At 36.6% G+C, this 27110-nt stretch overlaps 1 protein-coding gene across 2 annotated transcripts in view; it reads right to left on the bottom strand.

Annotated features, from left to right (window-relative positions):
* Positions 1–4927: 4927 nt before the first annotated feature.
* The window catches only part of HCFC2 (host cell factor C2), a 48299-nt gene continuing 26116 nt past the window's right edge, over positions 4928–27110 (bottom strand). Inside the window, exons 10-15 of one of the 2 annotated variants that reach the window (XM_019038376.4) lie at positions 22262–22439; positions 20266–20469; positions 19397–19470; positions 17350–17487; positions 13676–13861; positions 4928–12869 (exon numbers count right to left, since the gene is read on the bottom strand). In XM_019038376.4, the coding sequence (XP_018893921.1) occupies positions 12555–12869; positions 13676–13861; positions 17350–17487; positions 19397–19470; positions 20266–20469; positions 22262–22439 (1095 nt within the window). In that variant the 3' untranslated portion in view covers positions 4928–12554. Of the gene's footprint in view, positions 12870–13675; positions 13862–17349; positions 17488–18139; positions 18221–19396; positions 19471–20265; positions 20470–22261; positions 22440–27110 lie in introns of those variants that run through there. The other variant, XR_010129407.1, reaches the window with a different exon arrangement.

The raw sequence follows: 27110 nt of genomic DNA, 5'->3' as shown, positions 1-27110 counted from the left end.
TCAAATCTTGGGCCACAGATGGCACTGGCATGGATTCATTTCTCTGGCTTCTGGCCATTGCCTTTAAAGAGAGACACTTGCCTAATAGTAAAGTTACAGTTTTCCCTGATCTTACTCCAGACTGTTTCTTTTTCCACTGCATATTGAAGGGATACCTGTGCAAGACAACTTATTATAAGAACTCCTTTGCCAAAATTAATCTGAGCAACTGTGTCAGGTAAGAATAAAGTCATTAAAATATGTGCTGGCCCTTTTTTTTTTTTTTTTTGAGACGGAGTCTCACTGTTGCCCAGGCTGGAGTGCAGTGGCGTGATCTCAGCTCACTGCAACTTCCGCCTCCTGGGTTCAAGCAATTCTCCTGCCTCAGCCTCCCGAGTAGGTGGGACTACAGGCGCATGCTGCTATGCCTGGCTGATTTTTTGTATTTTAGTAGAGACGGGGTTTCACCGTGTTGCCCAGGCTGGTCGCCAACTTCTGAGCTCAGGCAATCTGCCCACCTTGACCTCCCTAAGTGCTGGGATTACAGGCGTAAGCCACTGCGCCCGGCCACTGGCACTGTCTTAAAGGCCATGTACTAGTTTTAGGGGAGCAAATTACGTTAATAGGTAATTCTTTTTTCTTCCACAAAAATATACTGAGATTATAAAATTCTGATCCATGGCATAAATTCTTGCCTCTTTTAAGGTATAATTTAGATCTTCCTTGATTGTCCTCTAAAAGCAAGCAGTAACAGGTTTGTGTCATACTTTTGCAACTTTTCCAGGGCTCAATTTCAGAGTACATCTGAATGAAAGATATTTCTGAACTTTGAACACTAGGCAGTTGTTGGAAACAGGTTACTGGGCAAGGACAAGTCATAACAGAAAGTGCCTTTCAGCCAGGACAGGTATGCCAAGGAGGCTCATTCATGCATATATAATCCCCAATATTAGGTTTACAAGAAACCAAATCCAAATTCTTTTTTCAGATCAAAGCAATCATTAATCAAAGAACAATGTTTGGGACATTTAAGGAAATGGCAGAGCCATTCCTTACTTTGGAGGAAGAGTCTATCTTTAAAAAATAGTTTCTTTCTGCACATTCCCAACCTTGCAAGTAGCAGTCTCCACACCGTAAAAGTGCTATCTTACAGAACTGTACAGAGAGAACCAGACATCTTGGAAGTACCATGTATTCTACTCACATAAATATGGGCAAACTATTAATCTAGACTTCAGTTCCAAGAGTAAGACAGCCTAGATAACCTAACAACTCCGTTAAAAACCCCCAAATGCTTTATAACATAAAATAATGTGAACTATCAGCAAATTAATTGAATAATGCATTTTTAAAGTGTATCATGAAAGCAGGGATTTAGACAAGCTACTATAACCTATCCCTGACATTTGGAAATACGCTTTTAAAGAAACTAATGTGTTAAACATTTAAACCTCTTGAAGGATTAACCAAGAAAAATGAGAAAGCACAAATAAACAGGAATGAAGGTCAACTAACAGATGCTGTAGAGACTAAAATGATACAAGAATAATATAGACAACTTCATATAGGAAAAATCTTAAACTAAGATGAAATGGATAAATCCCTAGAAAAAAATAATAAACTGAAAAGAGGCCGGGCGTAGTGACTCACGCCTGTAATCCCAGCACTTTGGGAGGCTGAGGCGGGTGGACCATGAGGTCAGGAGATCGAGACCATCCTGGCTTACACGGTGAAACCCCGTCTCTACTAAAAATACAAAAAATTAGCCGGGCGTGGTGGTGGGTGACTGTAGTCCCAGCTACTCGGGAGGCTGAGGCAGGAGAATGGCATGAACCCAGGAGGCAGAGCTTGCAGTGAGCAGAGATCATGCCACTGTACTCCAGCCTGGGTGACAAAGCGAGACTCCGTCTCAAAAAAAAAGAGAAAACACTGACAAGAATAAAATCCTAATGTTCTTATAACCTTTAAAGACATTGAATACAAATCTTCCATTAATGACCAAATAGTTTTAAAGACTGTTCTGATCTTAAACATTTCCAGAAAATTGAAAACTCACCATTTCATGAGGCTAGTATAATGTTGATACCAAAATCAGACAATGATAGGACATGAAAGTATTATAGACTGATTTTACTCATGAACATAGGAGCAAAACTATTTGTTTTTATTTATTTATTTTTGAGATATTGTCTTGCTCAGTTGCCCAGGTTGGACTGCAGTGGTGTGATCTGGGCTCACTGCAATCTCCGCCTCCCAGGCCCAAGTGATTCTGGTGCCTCAGCCTCCTGAATAGCTGAGACTACAGGTGCACACCACCACGCCCAGCTATTTTGTATATTTAGTAGAGATGGGGTTTCACCATATTGGCCAGGCTGGTCTCGAACCCTGACCTCAAGTGATCTGCCCGCCTCGGCCTCCCAAATTGCTGGGATTACAGGCGTGAGCCACCGTGTCTGGCCTATAGGACAAAAACTAAACAAAATATTGGCAAATTGAGTCCAGCAAAGTATTAAAACACACACACCATGACCAAGCTGGGTTTATAACTGGAATTAAAGGTTGATTTAATATTAAAAAGTCAGTTACCATAATTTATATATTAACACATTAAAGGAGAGACAGAAAAAAAGCCTTGAATAAAATTCAATATCTAGGCCGGGCGGGTGGCTCACGTCTGTAATCCCAGCACTTTGGGAGGCCTAGGCAGGCAGAACACAAGGTCAGGAGATCGAGACCATCCTAGCTAACACGGTGAAACCCCGTTTCTACTAAAAAAAAAAAAAAAAAAAAAAATTAGCCGGTCATAGTGGTGGGCACCTGTAGTCCCAGCTACTCTGGAGGCTGAGGCAGGAGAATGGCGTGAACCCGGGAGGCTTGGAGTGAGCCGAGATTGCGCCACTGCACTCCAGCCTGGGCGACAGAGCCAGACTCCATCTCAAAAAAAAAAAAAAAAAAAAAAATCCATTCATAATACAACTATTGGCAAACTAGATAAAGAAGATAACTTCCTTGGCCAGGTGCAGTGGAGCACTGGCCATCTTAGCACTTTGGAAGGCTGAGGCAGGAGGATTGCTTGAGCCCAGGAACTGGAGACAAGCCTGAGCAACATAATGAGACCTCACCTTTACAAAAAATTTAAACATAAGCCAGGCATGGTGGCACATGCCTGTAGTCCCAGCTACTTGGGATACTGAGGCAGGAGGATCACTTGAGCCCAGCAGATCAAGGCTGCAGTGAGCTGTGATCATGCCATGCACTCCAGCCTGGATTAACAGAAACAAAAAACCAAACCAAAAAACAAAAAACTTCCTTAAACTGATAAAGGCCATTTACAAAAAAAAAGCCACTAAACAGTGAAATGTTAAAAAAAAAAAAAAAGGAAAATCTTTAAATCAGGGTTAAGACAAGATTCACTATCAGTTCCCTTCAACATTGTTCTATAGGTGCTAGCTAGCACAGAAATACAAGAAATTTTTAAAAAGTTGTAAGGATCAGAAAGGACAAAAATTGCCACTATTTGCAAATGTTAATTTAAAAAACTCAAAGGACATCTAGATAATTGTTAGAACTAATAAAAGTTTAGCATAGTTGTTGGATCTAAAATCAATACATGCCAACATTATTTCTATATAATCAGCAATAATCACAATGGAAAGTATAATTTTAACAGGTATAATTTTACCTGTTACCAGATAGAAACAGGTAAACTAAGTTTAATTAAACTGAATTTTAAAAATCAGCAACAATCAGAATGGAAAGTATAATTTTAAAAATTCAGTAATTCAGTAAAATTCAGTTACCATCCATAACAGGTAAACTGAATTTAATTAAACTGAGTTTTTAAAATTATACTTTCCATTCTGGTTATTGCTGATTATATAGAAATATTGTTATGCATTTTGCGTGAAATTAACAAAGTCAATAAAAATAATGAGAAAAATTTTAAGATAAAAACAAATTTTAAAAAGATAAAAATTCAGTTTACAGCATTAAAAACTATAAAACCACTAGGATGAAATCTAATACAAGATGTAAAGGCCTTTATGGAGAACATTTTTAAAGTTCATTGAGACATTAAAGAAGACCTAATAAATGGAAAGCTACACAATGGTTTTGGCTGGAAAGACTCATTACTGAAAAGATGTCAGTTTTCTCCAAGTGGATCAACAGATTATTTACAATTACAAAGACAATACACAAACTGAGAGAAGATATATGCAATATATTTAACTGACCAAGGATTGGTATCCATCATATGAATCAATGAAAAAAAGACAGACAACCTAATAGAAAAATGGGCAAAAGACAGGAATATGTCACAGAAGAGGAATCATGATGGACCCATATATGAAGAGACACTCAATTTCATTAGTAATCAGGGAAATGCAAATTAAACCCACACTAAGAAACCACATAATAGCCATCCAGTTGGTACATACAAAGATAGTCAAGACCAAGTGTTTGCCAAGATGTGAAGCCATGGGAACTCTCAACCACTGCCAGTGGGAGTATAAGTTGGTACAAATGCTTTAGAAAACAATTACCAAGTAAAACCCACTCCTTAGAGCAGCAGTTCTCAGTTTTGGTCTCAGAACCTCTTTCTATCCTTAAAAACTATTGACGGCCTCAAAGAGCTGTTGTTCATGTGGGTTATATCTATCAATATTTACCATATTAGAAATTAAAATTCAGACTTTTTAAAACAGAAATATACAAGTATACTTGATTAGCTGCCAGAGTGATGATGTTATCATACATCTGGAAAATGTGAAAAAATCGAGAATGAAATGAACAAATAATGCCTTAGTATTATTATGAAAATAGTTTTGTCCTCACAGACCCCTCCCAAAAAGGTCTCAGGGACCCCCAGGGGTCCCTGAACCACACTTTGACAACAACTGTCCTAGAGCAACTGCTGTAAAAGTGCACCAGGAGACAATACAAGAAGTCATTCATTCCTCAAATATTTATTGAGCATCTACCTGGTGCCAGGCATTGTTCTGACATTGGGAATATGGTAGAGTACAGAACAGACAAAACTTCTGCCCACACACAGCTTACATTGTAATTGGGCAGAATGTTCATAGCAGCATTGTTTGTAATTGCAAAATGCTGAAAACAATCCAAATCTCCATAAATAGAAGAATGGATAAATAAATTGTGAAATAGTCATACAATCGAATACCATATAGCTGTGAAAACATGAAATACAGTTACATGCATAAACATGGATAGGAATCTCAAAAACAATGTCAGAAAAAAGAGGTCACAGAAGAATACATACAGCATGATTCCATTTACATAAAAGTTCAAAAACAAATCTAAACAATATATTATTAGGAGTACATACATAGATGGTAGAGTCACAAATAAAAACATGGGAAATTATTAAAAAATCCAGAAGAATGTTTACCTCATATAATCTATGGAGGGAGAACAAATGCGGGATTCTAGGCAGCTGAGAATGTTCTAGTTCTTAAGCTGAAGGCTGAGTACGTGTGATCATGTTATTTTTTAAACCATACATACACAATATACTTTTGTATTATTTCACAACAAACATTTTAAAAGAAAAAAGATACAAAGTTATGCAATATGTACTTTCATCAACAAAGGGAGAACATCTGATATTTCAGCCACTACTGTGCTATGCAAATCAGTCAATTAGAATAATGGGGGAAGCAATACATGATAATATGAAAAGGAAATGAGTATGGACTATTCCTCACAGAAGTTAACTAGATTCCCACAGGGTCAAGATCCAATGACATGGCAATATTATAGCACTGTTCTTCCAAGTTGGCTTGGACTCACTGGCATGACTCTGGTTAATTGGTTACTTTGTTCTCTGGGTATAATTATTTATATAAAGCAGATAATGAAATGATAGGTGATATAAATTCCAAATAAATTGACAAAGAAACCACCTCTTTACTGAATTATGTTGACTTTCAAAAGTACAAATTTCCTCTCACACATTCTCCTAATAATGATTTATGTATTAAGTATTCCAAAAATATGGAAAGTGTATGGCAGCAACTGACCGTTTCTCCACATTGCTCAATAACAGGTGCCTTGCTGGTCACACAAATGTTATAACAATTTTGCAATCACGTCTTTACCAAGGTTATCAATGTCAGTACCATTTTGTAGACTTAAAAAGACATAGTTAAGATGCAATTTCTCCTGATTCAGAAAACTAGCTAGAAGTTTTGATAAACAATCTAAAAATCCTCAAAAATTAAATGGATCTTGAAATAATCAGTGTGTTCCTGTATCTAAACAGGGCAGGTTAAAGTTATTATCCTGGGTTAGGAAGTTGCAGGAAAGTAGAAAGTATATTCTCCAGGTCCAGTCTCTCCAACTGGGTCTAACACAGGATTGCCAACTCACCAGAAAGCTCCAGATATTGCTGTAGCTATTTTTAAAATCCTAGGCAGCTACAAGACCTAGAATCTTATCCACATGTAAGCTGGACTGGACAATGCCACCAGGGGGTGCTAAATCGCAACTGGCAGGATGATTGTGACTCAAGCAGTTTTATCTTCAGATCTCTGCCCACTCTCTTACATGCTATGCTTTGTTACAGCGGATGATAAACATTATTGCTGTAGCTTTTTGCCCCTTCCCCAATATGAAAAGAGAAAAGGAGGTAACTCTTCTTAAATTCTCAGAGAACGTCTACTCTATCTTCTCAGTAGGAGGAATGGATAATCTTTTTGGTTGGAGCTGGACATTTGTTGGAGTATAATTTACTAGTGGACATGGTTTTTCTATGTTCAAAAACAAACACCAGCTGCTACCTTTTATTTTTAACCTGTATGTGCTCATACCAAAGGGCTCGTCTTGTGCCTTCCTCAATTCTCATGCTCAGGAATGATGGATCTTTTAGCTTCATATCTTTGGGGGGGTAAGAAGACCATGAAGGGGAAGTGGGTAGAATGGTGGTGGGGGGGGGGACGTTTCCTTCTCTGTGACATCTTCCATATCTGATATGCCACCAATTCATACTTTCTTCTCTTTTATATGTAAACACCCTGACATCTCTAGGCACTCTTCAAATATCTTTTGAACAAGCAAATTAAAATCAGTAAATAAGGAATACTTCTGTAACCTTCACAACCTCATCTCTATGACTTCCCAGCATTCTCTCTATCCAAGACCAAAGGCTTTATAACCTTGCATTCTCATAACTTTTTTGAATGTGAGGTACTGGCAGGAGTGGTAGCCAGATTGTGAATTTGATGATTAAGTAGCAGGCCTTTGCTCAACCTAATTTATCCAAAATACCAAATATATAAAACAAAAGAACCTCATGCTCATCAGTTCCAGATCCCCTCTGCTGAGATTAATAGGCCCACAAGTGGACACTATTTTGAACAAGGAAGCTGGTGTTCTCAGATTTTATGGCCTTTTTTTTGAGATGGGGTTTCACTCTTGTCGCTCAGGCTGGAGTGCAATGGCGCGATCTCAGCTCACTGCAACCTCTGCCTCCAGGGTTCAAGCGATTCTCCTGCCTCAGCCTCCTGAGTAGCTGGGATTACAGACGCCCGCCACCACGCCAAGCTAATTTTTGTATTTTTAGTAGAGACAGGGTTTCACCATATTGGCCAGGCTGGTCAATCCTCAGGTGATCCACCCGCCTTGGCCTGGGATTACAGACATAAGCCCTTCATTCGGTTTACAGAATTTATTGATTTTTCCCCCAGAATTTTGTAGTTCATGTTTTTCCAGGAATGATCAAAGTAAGTTTTTTTCTGGAGTCACAGAAATACGTAAGTCTAGGGACTAACTATAACTAGAAAACTTAGAAGGGAGTTTTGCCAATGTCATCTCATTTTCCTGAGTGTAAGAATCTTTTGTCCTACAAGTTTAGAGGTGATAACAGTGACCTGACTTGATATTAACAGAATCCAATGCAGTTCCAATCCTGGTAACCATGTCCTTCAGCAGTTCCCTGAATTTATATAGGTAGGTAATTTCTAGTGTCAGAGATTAACTTTTGACAGTTTTAGCTTATTTTGATCATCCAGTGTTAAAAATCATAATCCAGCAATGCCCATAACCTCATGAAAGATCTTTCTTCTTTCTTTCCTTTAAGAAAAAAAACAAACCTGATCTGGTAGAAGGACCTTTTCAAATCAAAGACCTCCTATACTAAATCTCTTATCCCAGAACTTCTTTTAACCTAATAGCAGGGCAGGGTAAGACAAAGCTAAAGAGTTTGCATTTCCTCCAGATACTTGGCAAATCTGCAAAAAATCTCTTTCCCTTTCAAAGCTTCCCTCCCATTCTGACCTCTATTTAGGAGGAGTGGGAATATGAAGAAGTGTAAAGGTGACAATTTTCTTTACCCGCTTGTTAAAATATTTAAGCACCAGTTAACTAGCCAGCCAACATGGAACGGGTATAAAGACCCAATCTCTGCCTTGAAGACCTACCACCTAGCAGATGGAGAGGGACAGGCTAACAAATAGAGGCGCTAAGCTTTTAGACTGCTATGACAGAAGATTTAACAAAGGACAGTGGGAGAACAAAAAGAAGGGGTTAAATCTACCTGGTGGTGGAGTATGTCAGGAAAGACTTCTTCAGATTGGCAAATTGGCCTGAATCTAGGAAAAAAAATGAATGGGGACAGGTGGGAGTAAAAAAGGGAACCATAGACAGGAGGAGGTGTGTAAAGATGGACAGAAGGCATGGTATGATAGACACTACAAAAATGAGGAAGTGCCGAGACAGTGGACAAAAGTTTCAAATGACAAGATTAAATACGATAAAAGAGTTCCCTGGATTTGGGAAATGGGAGATTATCCTTGAACTTTGCTAGAGCCATTTCAATGGAGCAGCAGGTCAGAAGTCTGGCTGCTACGAATTTAAAAGGATGAAAAGAATAAAGAAAAATATTTTAGAGTAAATGAAAGACAAAAAAAGGTGACAACAAGTTTAGACTATTTCTTGGAGCCATTTGCCTTTTTACTTTCAAGCATACTAGTTCAGGTGTGACAAGGGTTACTTACATAGGATTTACATTTCTATGAGAAAACGACTCCCAACTACCATCTTAAAAACTTAAAAACAAGTTTTTAAACACGATCCATTCTTAATTTAAAGGCTGCCTATATTATTTCAAACAATACAGGCAGCCTTTTAAATATATGTTTAACAATTATTAAACTTGTTAATTATTAAATATTAATTATTAAACATGTTAATATGTTTAATATGTTTACATAATGTTATTTTAAATATAAAATCAACATTTCTACAGATTTACTCTGCCATCACTAACTTTTCTTTCATATCCTTCAAAATAAATAACACCTGTAATTGTTTATAGTAGAAAAGGTGCTTTATTTTACATATCATTGGTACACGATACATAAAACTGCCTAAAATCAGTCTTGAAAAACACAACAGTCAGTCAGTTACACCTTAAAGGGTCAAAGGCCAAGTCTATTTTGCAAGCTACTTCATTTATGATCAAATGACTACAATAATTTTAAATACTAATAATGTCTTCATATCCAATGTTACAAATGATTTTTGTTACAAGGGCTGTAATTTTTTAAAATAAAAATATCTTTAGCTATAGACCTTATTTCTAATCAGAATGAATCTTTGCTAGTCTACAAGTCTTTGAAATAATAGATCAACAATTTCACCTTCCTATAGATAATTGTATTTATGTAATTGGGTAATGAGGCAGGAGTCCTTCATACATGCAATTAGATTATTTCAATTTTTTTAAAAATGCAGATAAAATTGAGTTTATATATACCCTATGTCTAATTAAGTTGCCAAAGAAGTTTATTAAACTAAAATGAAGCCAATATGATATTTTAGAAAACGTAATTCTGACAGCATGCAACATCAAAAATATTTTTACTACTTATGAGAGCCAGAGTTGCAGAACACAGAAGAGGACTGGCACAAAGGCTTGTTATATTTGAACTGCTTACCTGACTGGGAAGAGTAAAGAAAGTCATTTAACTCAGTGCAAATCCTATGAAAAATATCTGCATGATACAGCCTACTGCTACACAAACGGATCTTCACTTAGAAAATGTGCAAATCATAAGAAGCTAAATGCACTTCTCTTGCTATTTGCTCCAATTCATTCTATTCATCAGCACACAGCTCTAAGATCTCTTATTAACTACTAATGTCAAAGCCACAGAGATTTCTTAATGGCATTTTTTAGTCAGCAGTCCCTTATCACAGAGATAAATATGACTGGTGCTTAATGTACAAATGCCAAAAAAAAAAAAATAGAATCTGGGCTAAGTCTAAAGGCAAAAACATTTATGATTTTAACAAATCCCTCAGTATAGAAAGACTTCTCTTCCCTCTAAAAAGTAAGTCATATGTTAGAACCACAGGTTCAGAATCACCTCCTGATCCAGAAGAGTGGAGGCTTAACTGAATCAAATACTAAACAGGTATAAATGTGCACACTCAAACAAATATTCTATCCTTTGCTTAAAATCAACTTATTCCTTGTTATCAGGAGAAGGGCTTCAAGATGCACGTTGTTAATTAATTCAGAGAAGAAAGGGTTAAAAGCCAAACTTTTTCTATTAAAGCAATAGATCTTTAAAATAACTGGGCTTGAAACATATACTTTTAGTATAACTTTCCATTCATATTCTTTTTATAATTAAGTATACACATATACACAACAAACCCTAATATTTAATATGTGCAAAATTGCTTACCATGTATTTTAACTTTGGTTAAGTATTTGTTTAGCCTATATCAGATACATTACAGAAGCTAGACAAATGATTACAAACATAATAATGAGGTAAGTTAAAATTCTACTAGTGCAAAAAGCAAGCATATGCCAAAAGCAAAGCATATGAATTAAACAAATGCAGAATGAAGCTCTCACCAAGGGCATTGCTGGGATAACAAACCAGAGAAGCTCCTTGTAAACATTGTAAAGTACACATTTAAAGAGTAAAGATTCATACAGCCACAAAAAAGGTATTCTAACAACACCATAGTAGTGCATTTATTTTATCTTTAGAGTTTGGAAACCACTCATTATGTGTCTAACAATTTGCATATTTTCTTCAAGAGAAACTTAATTAGTGAGACACATTAATTACAAATACTGTAGTATAAAAATCCCAGTTCTTTACAAAAATTATATATTAAAATATTCTATACACTTTAAATTAGTAACTGGAACACACATATATATCAATTCTGCACAATTAAATCCATCTTTGCTGGGGGGTATCATACATGAAATTTGAGGACATAGCTACTCAGTCAACCTAAACTGGCATAAGGTTATGTGGTATAAAAAAAGATAGACCTGTGCCCCTGCAGTTATTGAAGCTCTTAGTTTGAAATATCTTTTCTGCAATTATTGCTCTGTATATTAATTCCAGATTTAAATAGGCAGTGGAACCATGAAATTCCTAAAAGGTTTAAAACAAGTTACCTGTAGCAGAGTGTTTATAATGCCTATCTGTATCTTTAAGGTTGTAATGGAACCTGAGTTAGCTGTCTAATGCTTATATTTTCATAGTAAAAAAGTTTATACAATTTCAAGGTAAAAACAATGCAAAAATAAAACATTTAGAGCATTTACAAAAATCTTACAAATGTTTAAAACACTATTTTAAAACTTGTGTCCTGTTAAGGTGCTTGTTTTTTTCTCCAATAGGAGGACATATACTTTAATTTTGAATTTAATTATGAAGATTTTAATTTTAGCAAAAGCAAAATTAGAGCCATTAAGACAGATGAAAATGTTCAGGGACATACTTCACTTCTACTAAAAACACAAAACCTTAGTGCTGAAAGGGACCTAAAAGATAAACTGCTTTAACTCCCTCATCTGTTATGAGGAAAATGAGGGCCAGATAAGTTAAGTGCTTTGGCCAAAAATATATTCAAATATATTGGCCTGGTAAGAATCAAGAAAACTCATTGTTCTTGTTGTATTTTACCATGATTCTTGGAAAATAATAAAAGTTCAAAAGCAGTTTCTAAACTTGCCTCTTTTTTAACTTCTTAAGCTCTGTGCTAACTGTAAACAAAGAAAGGAATCAAATAACTATTAGAATTATTATAGTATCACACATATTATCCAATAGAAGACAGTTGTTAGAGGAACACTGCTCATATAGAATAAAGATAGAGGGAGTACTCAAAGGTAGGACATTTACAATGTAGAGAACATTTACTATATAAGACAGCATAGTATACAACAGCCAGTTACCAGAATCATCTCAATAACTCTAGGATGACTGGGTTACACAGCCCTTATAAAAGATATTGGGGTAATAAAGCTTTCTAGCTTTTATCTTAATTTCACTGTTTTTCTTTATAAAAGAGCTGTATCTGTAAGGAAGAACTCATATACTAATTTTCAGAGAGTCTTTGCTTCTTTTCTTTTATTTGGATCTATAATTCAGCAAATACATTTTAAGAACAATTTACAAACTCAAGTTCATAACTGCTGGAAATACAGCCAGAGAATACTCTTTTAAATGACAAATCTTCATAACCAGTTACTAATAAATAATCATCATCACAACAGCTTCAGTAAAAAAACCAATTCAATTTAAAGGTGCTTTCTTATTGTTACCTTGAAGCCACCGAACTTGTGTAGCTGGTCCATATCCCTTTTCATTCTTTGCTGATATCCTGAACACAATGGCAGGCCTGGATGTATAATCAATATGTGCATTTGCAAGTTGCCCAGCAGTTACTATACACGATGTCTTAAGACCACAATAAATCCTCATGAACACAAGTTGACTTGGATTATCTTGTATCTGTGCTGTGCGGATAGCCAAGTAGGCTGAATATTCCAAAATATTTCCAGAAGGTGAGGTTGGAGGTTCCCAGGAAAGGTGGATACCTTCAACATTCTTGAAGAGGGGGGGAAAAAAACAGGTTAAAGGTTCTTAAGTTTCCTCTGTTATCACTTATTATGTTGAGTCTATCTTTAGAATACAAAATGCTCATTTTTACTAAAATAATTGCATTAGATGTTACATCTTTTATTGTTGATTTTTAAAACCTACCTCATTTGGATCTACAATGTTTAATTTCATTCTTGCTTTTCAAAAACACAACTAAGTTTAAATGTCTGCCTGTAATATCCCAAAACAGAGATTTTTATTTCCTAAACAATCTCTAGGGAGGGACAGGACATTAGGATAAAATATAATCCAGTTTCGAGTGCTCTATTAAAATTCTCCAGCCAAATGTTTTCGTTCCATAATAACAAGAACAAATTTAGAAGCATACCAAATTTCCCTGCCTTTCTGTGATTTGGATGCTGTAATTTTGCTTGAAATCACATGGACACATAAGGGGAGACAACACACACTGGGGCCTATCAGAGAGTGGAGGGTGGGAAGAGGGAGAGGACCAGGAAAAATAACTAATGGGTACTAGGCTTAATACCTGGGTGATGAAATAATGTGCACAACAAACCCCCATGACACTCATTTACCTTTGTAACAAACCTGCACATGTGCCCCTGAACTTAAAATAAAAGTTAAAAAAAATGAATGATTAGCTAAAATTATTTTTTAAACTTTAAATCCATCCTTTTAGGTATCTCTCATTTCATTAGATGGTAACAAGAATTTCTAAACTGACGGTTTACTTCACATGTGAAATTTCAAATAATTTAAAATCACCAACAAGTCTTGACCTGATGTCTCACCTTTGAAATTCTGACTGCAGAAGGAGCTCCAGGAAAACCAGGAATACAAGTTTTAAATTCACTGATTTTGCTGAAAGGACCTATCCCACAACCATTGATTGCAGCAACCCTGAATCTGTATCCTGTGCCTGGAACAAGATCTTGTTTCTTAAGCAAGCTGTAGTCAGGTACATCTGCATTTCCTACCTAAAATGTAGTATATGCAAAAGTCAAAGAAAAGGTACAACTAATACATTAAAATTTTAAAAATCATTCAATTTTTATTAAACAAAAAAACTTTTAAAGAATAAATTATGTTTTAAGGTTCTGGTTCACATTTATCTCCCTCTCTCTCACATGGAATGAACCCTCCAATAGACAAGCAACTAAGTCCATAAATCTGTGCTCCTTATCCAGAGGTGAGCACTCTTTCCAGTTGAGAATCACTGATTACACAGAGAAATGTAAGAGCATTCTGCACGTGAACAATGTGAAGGTAGAAAAAAAGCTGACAACCGCCATAAACACAACTATCCCATCATCATGTAAACTTATCTTGAAGCAGAAATCTCAGAAGATATACCGTCAAATAATAGTCTGCCCAGGAACAATACCCTTTAGAGACAGGCAAGCAAGCTTCATAGAAAAGGAGTGACTAGCATGTAGTATAGAGCATTTTTTTTTTTTTTTTGAGACGGACTCTCACTCTGTCTCCCAGGCTGGAGTGCAGTGGCACAATCGGCTCACTGCAACCTCCACTTCCCGGGTTCAAGTGATTCTCCTGCCTCAGCCTCCCGAGTAGCTGAGATTACCGATGCCTGCCACCACACCCAACTAATTTTTGTATTTTTCAGTAGAGACGGGGTTTTGCCATGCTGGCCAGGCTGGTCTCGAACTCCTGACCAAATGTGATCCACCTGTGTCGGCCTCCCAAAGTGCTGGGATTCCAGGCGTGAGCCACCATGCTCAGCCTATAGAGCATTTTTTAAAATTAAAATTCAACAGACACCAAATAAATGTTAAATAATTAGATTATATACTCTAGGTAGGAAGATAATAACATTTACAACTTTCAAACAATTTTTACATATTCTCCCTAACTCTCCCAGTTAGACAGAGTGCCACTGTGTTCTCGTACTTTAAGGGAGCCATGTCATCTCTATTTTACAGATGAGGAAACTGAATCTAAGAGAGATTAAACAAGTTGACTTGCCAAGATCACATTGCTGAATGCTGGAGCTAGTGATTTAAACCTAAGTTTACTAGCTCTAAATTTTAGGCTATTTTTTTCTTTTAGGAAAAATCAGGTAGCTACTAGGCCCCTAGACACAGACACGTCTTTATATATGAAATCAAACTACAGTGAGAAATTTCACTGGGCATAATACTAATTATTAACTAGAATTTCTATTTTTGTCAAGAATTAGAAAAATTCTATATGAAAAAGAAGGATAAGAGGAGTAATAGTAGAGCAACTATAATATATATAAATATATAGGATATAATCCTCATTTGTGCATATCTTCGGGAGATTCAAAATGAACATCTATTTCCTTGGCAATTCTCTCTCAGAAATTGTCCATTTAATAATTTTTTTTTTTTTTGAGACAGCATCTCACTCTGTCATCCAGGCTGGAGTGCAGTGGCCTGAACATGGCTCACTGCAGCCTTGACCTCCTGGCTCAAGTGATCCTCCCACCTCAGCCTCCCAAGTACCTCCCAAGAGGCACGTACCTTGCCCAGAAAATTTTTTTATTTTTTGTAAGACAGGATCTTGCCATGTTGCCCAGGCTGGTCTTGAACTCCTGGGCTCAAGCTCCTCCCACCTTGGACTTCCAAAGTACTGGGATTACAGGCATGAGTCACTGCACCTGGCCTTCATAAATTTTTCCAATGTGCTTTGGAGCTGTTATCTATTTAATAATTCTTAGAAGCTTAAATGTCTAATTTACATATATATAAAATATCTCATATATGTATATGAGGTCCTCTTTAAGGGGTTTCAGAATCAAGGGAACATTAGATTGTATTTAATAGCATATCAGGGTTTTTAGATTTCTTTTAATTGTAAAATGAGGAATAAAAAAAATTTCTTTTTCAATAGGAAAAAAAAAGTTCCATTCTCTAGACACACCGGTTAACAAAATTAGAGCTATTTCAAAAAACTCTTATTTGTGCTAGTCAGACTAGATTATTTATGACTCAAAACCCAGCTCATTGGCTGGGTGTGGTGGCTCATGCCTGTAATCCCAGCACTTTGGGAAGCCGGGACGGAAGGATCACTTGAGCCCAGGAGTTTGAGACCAACCTGGGCAACATGGTGAAACCCAGTCTCTACAAAAATTAGCTGGTCATGGTGGCTTGTCCCTGTAGTCCTAGCTACTCAGGAAGCCAAGGTGTGAGGATAACTTAAGCCAAGGAGGTTGAGGCTGCAGTGAGCTCAGATTGCACCACTGCACTCCAGCTTGGGTGACAGAGCAAGACCCTGTCTCAAATAAACAAACAAACAAACAAAAAACTCTCCACCTCAGTGATTGTATAAGTTTTTTTTTTTTTTAAATTTAGAGATAGGTATTGCTATGTTGCCCAGTTTGGAATGTAGTGGCTATTCACAGGTGCTATCATACTGCACTGCAGTCTCAAACTCCTGGGCTCAAGCAATCCTCCTGACTCAGCCTCCTGAGTAGCTGGGACTGCAGGCATGCTCCACCACACCTGGTTCAAAGATTTTTTAAATGACATGCTTGTGATGTAGTCCATACAAAGGGCCTTAACACAGAATACAATGTAACTTGGTGATATGATTTGGATCTGTTTTCCCACCAAATCTCATGTAGAATTGTAATCCTTAGTGTTGGAGGTAGGACCTGATGGGAGGTGATTGGATCGTAGGGGCAGAGTTCTCATGAATGGTTTAGCACCATCCCCCCTTAGTATTGTATAGTGAGTTCTCATGAGATCTGGTTGTTTAAAAGTGTGTGGCACCTCCCCACTCCACGCATTGCTCCTGTTTGTGCCATGTAAGACATGCCTGCTTTCCCTTCACCTTCTGCCATGATTGGAAGTTTTCTGAGGCCTCCCCAGAAGCTGAGCAGATGCCAGCATCATGCTTCCTGTACAGCCTGTGGAACCTTGAGCCATCCAGTCTCAGGTATTTCTTTTTTTTTTTTTCTTTTTAGATGGAGTCTTACACTGTCACCCAGGCTGGAGTGTAGTGGCACCATCTCGGCTCACTGCAAGCTCCACCTCCTGGGTTCATGCCATTCTCCTGCCTCAGCCTCCTGAGTAGCTGGGACTACAGATGCTCGCCACCACGCCCGGCTAAGTTTCTGTACTTTTAGTAGGGACGGGGTTTCACCGTGTTAGCCAGGATGGTCTTGATCTCCTGACCTCGTGATCCGCCTGCCTTGGCCTCCCAAAGTGCTGGGATTACAGGCGTGACCCACTGCACCCGGCCAGTCTCAGGTATTTCTTTACAGCAATGCGAGAATGGCCTAATACATTTGGTATACAGAATTCCCAATTATACAGATTGTGGATGGATCCCAATTTTACTCATTCAAGTGACCTGAATCAGGGTTCTAAAAAAGAAATCTCATTCTTAATTTTTTTTTCCTTTCCCTAAGTTATTGGTAGAGAAAAATCTCATCCTTGAGGCTTATAATTTACAATGTAGAAAATATATCAATAGCTACCTTTGAGATGCTTTGCTTCCCTTTTGGCAGCAAATAAAACTGGCTCACCAAAGCTGTATTATTTTTAAAAATTCCCACATCACACCATTGTCGTTCTCCCGCTTTCACTATGGCCACTGGATTTGAAGGAGTCTCTTTCTAATTTCAGAGAAAAAAAAATTTATGAAGACTCTTATTGAATATATGAAAAATTTCAAGATTTAATAAGTCCATGCAGTGATCTACAAGTAGGTATTTGGATAAACACCACAACATTAACAACTCATAAGTAAATAAAGTCTTAACAGATTAGGTCAACTGACAGTGAAACAGGGATGCCAATTCAAACACAGGAGTGACAGGCATTCTCCAAGTCAGTAGCTCTGTACTATCAACCTAGCTGGAGTTAGCATGCTTTCCAATCAGTGATATGTTAAAATGCCAGCTATTTTATAGAACATTGTCATTTCAGAGACTCTCTCAGAAAATGTAATTCCTTTAGCGTAACATTACAACTTGCTCCAAAAGGAGCAAATACAGAAAAATTCATTCCAAGCTGGCTCATTTCTAGATCCAAAAACAACTAGCAAAAATTCAGTGATCTTTGCACTTGAAATACCTGTGATTCTCCAAACCTAAAAGGAGAAAAAATGTTCAAAACTAAAATGCAATTTGAATATACTTTAGTATATACTAAAGAGGAGTAGATTAAACAGTTTTACATTTTTTATCCTGTTTTAAAACAAATAAACTTCCTCTACCTTAAGCTACTTTTAGTGGTAAGTGAATTATACTTATCCCTGGAACTAACCTTTTAAAGCCATCTTCTTATAAATGAGACACTGTTTCCAGAAGCTCAAAACAAATGTGCACTTCAGTTATTTATTTCTGTCTTAAATATATAACAGCAGAGGTACATGCTTATAATTCACATTTTTTTAATATTTAGGCTATCACACATGACAAAGTGAGCTAACTAGAAGAGTCTTTAAAGTTAAAAAAAAAGTAATAGCTTTAAACTTGTTTTCATTTTATAAAGTTGTAAAAACTCTCTTCAACAACTTTTATAAAACAACTGGCTCCAACTCAAATAACAAATACAATTCTGGCTGATGCATGGCAAAACAGACTCAAGAGAAAAAAAATTCATTTTAGTAATCCTTCCCTAAGAAGAGTCTAAAAACACTAGGACTTAACATTCTGGAAAGATGAAAGCTGATAAAGGTAAATATATGGTCATAACCCATAAAGTCATGATTGAAAGAAAATAAAAACTAAAGAGAATTCTTAAAGATTCTAAAAGTTAAATTTAGGTCAAATGAAAACTCTTGCTCACAGAAATTAAGTTGAAATGACTAATAACAAAAAAACCCCTCAAAAGTACATATATGTATGTATTATCCTTGTATTTTTCTAAGTAAGACAATCTTGGTATATTTGTAAGGCACTTTCCTGGCATTTAAAGTTTGGTGCCATGCATACCAAATTTGGCCTATGTAAGACAACCAAATATCAGAGATTATTGGGCTACCCTACATTTATGTCAATCCACTATTGCAATATTCTGTTGTGCTCCTATTAAGCAGCTAGCAATGCAGCCATTCAAGTTTTATGTTCCATAACACACCTTATCTTTTAACCATTAATGTAATTTACACATATATACACATATATGTATGTATATATACATACACACATTTCTGATTATAAAAATAACATTGCATTATAGAAAAATATAAAAAGCATAAAGAAAAAAGTCAAAAGTATCTGTGGCCCCCCACCTGGATTTCAGAGTGGTTATGTGTGGGTACATGTGAGGGTATAAATGTATGAACTGCATGTATTTTTTAACAAAATTGGGAACACAACACGTATGTTATTTTTTATCCAGCTGTTTCACTAAACATTATACTGTGAACATTTTCCTGTTCAATCATTTATTTCTAAATTTATGTCAATTCATTACTGAGACCTGAGAATCTTTTTATGAAATTATTTAGAAGTTGCTCAGCATTTAAAAGTACATAATCATGTGTAAACATGCATCATCACCAGGTCATGTACTTACAGAAAACGGCGTTGCTGTAGCATGGGTCTCTACACGGCTGATCTTCGTTGCAGGCAGTGCATATGTTTCATCAACTAAAAATTAAACAATTTATCAGATAAGATTTACATAACTTATCAGATACATTAAAATATAATTTTTAAATATATATTTAATGCCACCAACTGTAAACTTAAAAATGGCTAAGACAGCAAATTTTATGTTATGTGTATTTTATCACAATAAAAAACAGCCAGAGGGTATTGTACTATTATTTACAACAAGTAGTAATATTGACCCTTTAACTCAAACAATTCATAAACTTCATTTTTCAAGGGTTTGATGACTAGCTAAAACTTCAGAGAATGTTCACTAAAGATGCAATACAATTCCTATTTCAAAAGAATAAAGAATTTATCAAATTAGAAATCAAGCAAGTTGGAAGAATTGTTAATACACAGTCTAGAACCAATCTTGTCTAAAAAAAAGTTTGCTAAATTTATTCATGGTAGGAAAGACACATTCTGATTGTATTTCAATAGTGTGTGCTAATCTAAATATTTTATGCAGAGAATATTTTATAAAATAATTTTAAATGAAATGCTTTATCTGTTTACATTACATTCTGGAAAGATGAAAGCTGATAAAGGTAAATATATGGTCAAAATCCATAAAGTCATGATAGAAAGAAAACAAAAACTAAAAAGAATTCTTAAAGATTCTAAAAGTTAAATTTAGGTCAAATGAAAACTCTTGCTCACAGAAATTAAGTTAAAATGACTAATAACAAAATTCCAAGATGAAATGCAACTCCCATCTAAGACAAGTAAGTTTGATGAATTTATATACATAAATGGTTCAAAATACAGTATGTGAAACACATTTCAAACCTTCAGATTTGGTACTGAATGTTGTTAGTGAAGTTTCATCTTTAACAACTGCCCCATTTGTACTGGATGATTCAGTTTTAATGGTCTGCTGGGTTACCATAGTTTGTGTGCTGGAAACAGTACTGGATACAGATGTTTCAGGAATTACTGTTCTTACATCCAGGCAACTACTTAGAACACCTACATTTGCTGAAGTGTGAGGACCTAAAATAAAACGGAAAAGGTAATTATTAACATGATATCTGCAGATAATTGTTGTGTCTTATCGTTCTTGTCATATGATTCTTGGTACTTTCAGTTTTAAAATCATACATGAGCACCACAAATGGTATTAGTATGAATTACCCATTAGGCATAAAATGTTTAGAAAAATAAAGTGCATTATATCCATAATGGATATCCAACTTTTTACCTTCCTCGTTCATTCTAAATACCGAACCATTGTTCTTGACTTTCCACTAAATCATAGATCAAATGGCTCTGCCCTTCATTTCAGGAAAAAAATATTAGAGGTCATTAGGCATGAATTATCTCAATTTTCTGCCTTCTCTGGCTGCAAACTAGAATTGTACTAATAATTGTGCTCATCCTCCCTGTCTTCCATTGCAGAAGATTTGCTGACCTCTCTCCTAAAAAATCTGAATGTATCTTCCTGTACTCTTGGTCCCATTCCTTCCCCTATATGTTGGGACCCTCATCAATCATTCCTCTCTCTTCAGGGTTTTCAGATTCTTTGTCAGTAGGTTTTGGTCCTTGGCTCGTAAACATCATCAAATCCCTGAAGCAAACAATGCACCTCTTTGTTTACCCAACAATTCCCACCAATTACCCTCTCCCCTTACTAATTCCCTTTAGAACAGTTTATACTTCCTTGATCTCCCCAAAATTTGATTTCTAGCACACTACTTTAATAAAATAATCCTGGCAAACATCCATGATTTCTAGGGGATATTTTTCAATTTTCATTTACTTGACTTTTCTGCACTGTAAACAATGCTGACCACATACTCCTTTTTGAAGCTATTTTTTTCTATGACGTATATTTATTCATTCCACAACAGTGAAGTCTACCATGTATGAGACATTGTATTTGTTTTTATAATGGTGAAATAAGGCAGGCATAGATCATGCCTCACAAACTTAAGCCTTCTTCTTGTCGCCGTTTACATATTTTTCTGTGCGTTAAATACCATTCCCAAATCCATACATATGTCCTGGACACTGTACCAGGTGCTAGGAATCTAGCAGTGAACAAGTCAACAAGATCCTTGCTCTTTTGGAGATTACATTTAAATACTCTTAATTTCTAAATTTATGTTTCTAGCCTAGTACTGCCTTCTAGACTCCAGGCCTAAGTATCCGACTGCCCATTAGAAATCTTTACCAGTATGTTGCTGAAGTGCCTCAAAAACAGAGTTCAAAGTTGAACCTATCTTTTCCAAACTCTGTTTTTGCTCCTATATTTCCTATTTTGGTGAAGAGTATCATTATCTATTCTATTGTCCAACCCAAAAAACTGGGAGTCATATTCAACTCATTTTTATTTCTCATATACAACCAGTTGTCAAGTCTAATAGATGAAACCTTCTAAACGTCTCTTAAATGATGAATTCTCGCCTCTCCATTTCAGCCACTGCTTTAGTCTGTGTGTATCTCCTGGAGTCAGCCACTGCTTTAGTCTCTATGCATCTCCTGGAGTCCTAAAAGAATCCCTAACAAATCTCCTAATCATTTTCTACTATAGTTCTTCCTGATGGAGAGGCTATTCTTTAAAAAAAAAAAATTGCCTCATTTAAATTTCATAGTTCATAACTAATCATTACTGTTCAGGTAAGTGCTTACTTGGTATTTTAACATTATTCTAACCAGGTTGAATATGGCAGTTTTTTGATATTAGGAAAATGGATCAAAACTGTACAACATTTACTTTTTCAATGACTATTAAATTCCCCACCGATTTTATAAAAAGCTTTAGTTTAAAATGTCATCCATATACCTTCATTTTTCCTTAGCATATCCACCACATGACTATTATGATTAGAAGCATTTGATGCCAAAGATGGATATAAAATGGCATTAGAATCCGTCAGTGCTTTAAAGTCTGGTTTGTTTTTCATTGAAGTTTCTTTTGTGGCTGGCTGTTCAGTTTTTGTGCTGTTTATTGTATCATTGATCTACAAGAAATATAACAGATTACTGTAGTAAGCAATATTCAATGAAATACAAATACATGTAAAAAACAAGCAAAATAAGTTACAATTTAAATACTTTTTATCAAAATAGAAAACACCTAAAAATTACATTATTAATTTCTACAGGATTATTCTTCAATTTTATAATAGTTTCTAAGAAAACAATTTCTTTTCACTTAATCTCCATGCTCAAAAGATCAGTTTTGAAGAGGAAAGGGAGAGTATATTTTGAGGAGAAAAAAACTACATTTTAATAAGTGATAGCTAGTATCACAAGCAAATACATATATAACACAGGAGAGAAAAAGCTACTGGGTCTGGTCAAATTTTCTTAAAGGGCAGACATGTATCCTAAAAATATGATAACTACAAAAGTAAAATCTCAGCTATATGGAATCTTCAAGCAAATAAACTATTTTATATGACTGAGTTTTCCATATAAAGATTTCATACATATACATATCATTATCCTATACCATGAAGTATTTTGGATAAGAATCTCCCTAATTACATTTTTCTTAACCTTCTTAAACACACTATAATAAACACATTCACACTTTTTTAAAAAAATTATTACTACTATTATTATTTTTGAGATGGAGTTTTGCTCTTGTTGCCCAGGCTGGAGTACAATGGTGTGATCTCAGCTCACTGCAACCTGCACCTCCTGTGTTCAAGCAATTCTCCTGCCTCAGTCTCCCAAGTAGCTGGGATTACAGGTGCCCACCACCATGCCTGGCTAATTTTTTATATTTTTAGTAGAGACAGGGTTTCACCATGTTGGCCAGGCTGGTCTTGAACTCCTGACCTCAGGTGGTCCACCCACCTCAGCCTCCCAAAGTGCTGAGATTACAGGAGTGAGCCACAGCGCCTGGCCTAAAAAAAATTATTTTTATTTTTTATTTTTTTTGAGACAGGATCTTGCTCTGTTGCCTAGGCTGGATTGCAGTGGCACAATCACAGTTCATGGCAGCCACTGCCTGCCAAGCAATCCTCCTGCCTCAGCCTCCCAAGTAGCTGGGGCTACAGGCACACACCAGCATGCCCAGCTAATTTTTCTATATTTTGTAGAGATGGGGTTTTGCCATGTTGTCAAGGCTGGTCTTGAACTCCTGAGCTGAAGGATCTACCACCTTGGCCTCCCAAAATGTTGGGATTATAGCTGTGAGCCACAGAACCCAGCCGCCACATTTAAAATGTTTAGATAATTCAAGTCATCAATGTGAATATCAGTTATTAAACCTATAGGTCTACCTAACCATAAAAGTGACCTGGCTTCATTCAAATACCCTAATATTGTTGTTCTTTCTAATTACCTGTTTTTTGTTACTGTTCTGTCTCTATTTTTATTGTTGGCTCATAATTTCTCATAGCTCTGAGGATACTTGTCTATAATATGCCCTGTGCTTGCCCTTAATTGGTGGTGCTACTGTTTATAAGTGATGATGATGATGATAGCCACAACTATGCCAGGCATTATGGCAGGCAGTGTACTATATATATCCATAAACTCTGTATCTTACTTAATCTTCACAAGAATCCTATCAGTAAGATAACTTGACCCTTTTTTTATAGATGAAGAAAATGATACTCAGAGAACTTAAGTAATACACCTACAGCCAGGTAGCCCGTAAGTAACAGCTAGAATTCGAATTTGGTTTATTTCATTCCAAAATCCTTACATCTCAAATGTGCTTTTTGCTTAAAATCAGACACTCAGTCTAACTGGAATTTTATAAAATAAGTATAAATAAATCTTGAGAATTTTCATTAAACACAATAGATTAAACACATTTGCTCTTCAGGAGATTTCTCCAAAACCCAATTCAAATGACAAAAAAGGAATTTTTGAAAGTATGAAGCTATAACCTTTTAAGGAAAAAGAGAATGGCAGAAGAGAGAATAGTAGATAAGATGTAAAACAGAAAAGCTGGAGCTAAGAGCCTTCTCCTAAGTGGAAAGTCACTGAGATGTGGCCCATTTGTGCCCCAGGGCCCAGTGCAGTCAGTGGTGGCAGAGGTGCAGAGTACAAGAAAACGCTGGAGGCCTGTCACACAGAAGCCTGTTTAAGAAGGGCTGTAGCCCTAGTTCTGCTCTCCCAGCATACCAAGCCAGAGAAATTCCTCTCCTCCATTCTAGCTGAAGATGGGAAATACGTAGAAAGGTTGAAATGTGAGTCTCTAGACTACACTATGGCATCGCTCAAGTGATACAAGTATGAGGATGATACAAGCATGGGGAGAGGCACCCCTACTGAAAATAGGAATTAAATGGAAGTCTAAATGCTGAACAAAAAGATACCTTCCCTCCAATCCCCTTACTAAGCTCCCAGAATTCTGATAGCCAGGCTCATAACCCCTAAGCAAGAGGTTGGAGAATTCTTAGGGGAAACTAATTGGTCTAAGAAAAAAGACCCACTGATACTGACATTTGTTGGTCCCCGCCCACTTACTCTTGTTAAGGCTTACTAAGCAACAAGCCACACCCACATGCATAGGCCTTCCAGGCTTTTTTAAAGCCTCACTTTAAACAAAAAGGGACAGCCAAGCATCACCAGACACTTGATGACAACCTCTAATGTGGAAGTCCAAGGTTAAAACACATTGAAAAATAAAAAGGAGCTTGAAAAAAAGAAACATAACAAAGAGCAGACTAAAACTCCAAAATTTTTTGAAGTATAATTCTTCAAGAGAGAAGGAAAGATATTATATTTATGAAAGAAGAATAGGGTGCTATTAACAGAAATAAAGAATAAAATGAGGCTTTTAGAAATTAAAAATGTGGTTGGATATATTTAAAATGTAAAAATTGGAATACACAGAGAAAACAGAAGATAAAAAGCAAAATCAGAGGACTAGTTTATAAAAAAAAAAAAAGAAAAGAAATTGAGGGAAGAAATCAGTAATGAAGGTCATGAGTTTCCCGAACAATGGGATCCACTGGGTGAGGCACACCAAATGAAGACATGCACTCTAAGGCACACCATTGTTGAAATTTCAGCATACTGGGGATAAAAAGATAAAAAATTAGATCATATATAAAGGATCAGGAATCCAAATGGCATCACACTTTTCAATACCAACACTGAATGCTAAAAGACACTAGAAAAAATGCCTATAAATTTCTGAGGGAAAAACTTCCAATATAGGATTCTATAAGCCAGCCAAACTATTAGTTAAATAGGCTAAAGACATTTTCAGATATGCAAGATCTCAAAAAATTTACCTTTCAAAAGCCCACTTCTCAGGGGGTTGCAACAAAATAAAGGAAAACACAAAGAAAGAGGAAGAAATAAGGTCAAGAAATATGGGCTGTAACACAGGAAAGAGATAAATTCCTATTATGAAACAGAGAGAAGTTAGTTCTAAGGTGACAGCTGTGCAGCAGGCCTAGAGAAGAACCAGTACATAAGGACAGGGGGCTCCAGGAGGAATGGTTCCAAGGGGGGAAAAAAGAAACTACCTTTATGTCCAAATATCTTAAGTTTTATAATTTTTTAGAAAATCTGAGTATGAATTAATGATAGACAAGAAGAAAACTAAGCAAGTGAAAAAGTGAGGCCGTTAATGCCAGGAAAAACAAAGTTGCATGAAAAAGGAGTAATTATCATAGCACACTACATGGCTCACCTGCAACTATTTCACCATCACAGTGTAAACATCAAGTCATAATTCTACTAAAAATATGTGAAGGATGTGGGAACAGGAAAGGAGGGGATGAGGCAGAATTGTAAGAGATCATTAAATTGTCATCTTTCATTATTGAAGACAATTGATCTAAAAGTAGACCCTTCAACAACATGAATTTGAACTGTAAGGGTTCATTTCTGCGTGATTATTTATTTATTTATTTTTTGAGACGGAGTCTTGCTCGGTCACCCAGGCTGGAGTGCAGTGGCACAATCTCGGCTCGCTACAAGCTCCACCTCCTGGGTTCACACCATTCTCCTGCCTCAGCCTCCCGAGTAGCTGGGACTACAGGCACCTGCCACCATGCCCGGCTAATTTTTTGTATTTTTTTTAAGGAGAGACAGGGTTTCACCATGTTAGTCAGGATAGTCTCGATCCCCTGACCTCGTGATCTGCCCGCCTTGGCCTCCCAAAGTGCTGGGATTACAGGTGTGAGCCACCACGCCTGGCCGTGGATTATTTTTAATAAATACAGTTGGTCCTCCATATCTGTGGGTTCCACATCCTCAACCAAACACATATGGAAAATACAGTATTCGCAGGATGCAAAAACTGTGGATACAGAGGGTCGAGTTTTCGCATTTGCAGGTTCCACAGGGCCAACTGTGAGACTTGAATATGGAGGGGACTGTGGGGGGTGGGTCCTGAAACCAAAGCCCTGCAGATACAGAAGGACAACTGTGCATAGCTAGATACCAAAAGAAAGCTACAATAGTTTAAAGTAGCTCTCCCTCTCCCTCTCCCTCTCCCTCTCCCCACGGTCTCCCTCTCCCTCTCTTTCCACGGTCTCCCTCTGATGCCAAGCCGAAGCTGAACTGTACTGCTGCCATCTCGGCTCACTGCAACCTCCCTGCCTGATTCTCCTGCCTCAGCCTGCCGAGTGCCTGCGATTGCAGGTGCGCGCCGCCACGCCTGACTGGTTTTCGTATTTTTTTGGTGGAGACGGGGTTTCGCTGTGTCGGCC

Source organism: Gorilla gorilla, chromosome 10 (assembly GCF_029281585.2).
Source record: "Gorilla gorilla gorilla isolate KB3781 chromosome 10, NHGRI_mGorGor1-v2.1_pri, whole genome shotgun sequence".
Taxonomy (NCBI): Eukaryota; Metazoa; Chordata; class Mammalia; order Primates; family Hominidae; genus Gorilla; species Gorilla gorilla.
This window is presented reverse-complemented; position numbering and strand designations above follow the sequence as displayed.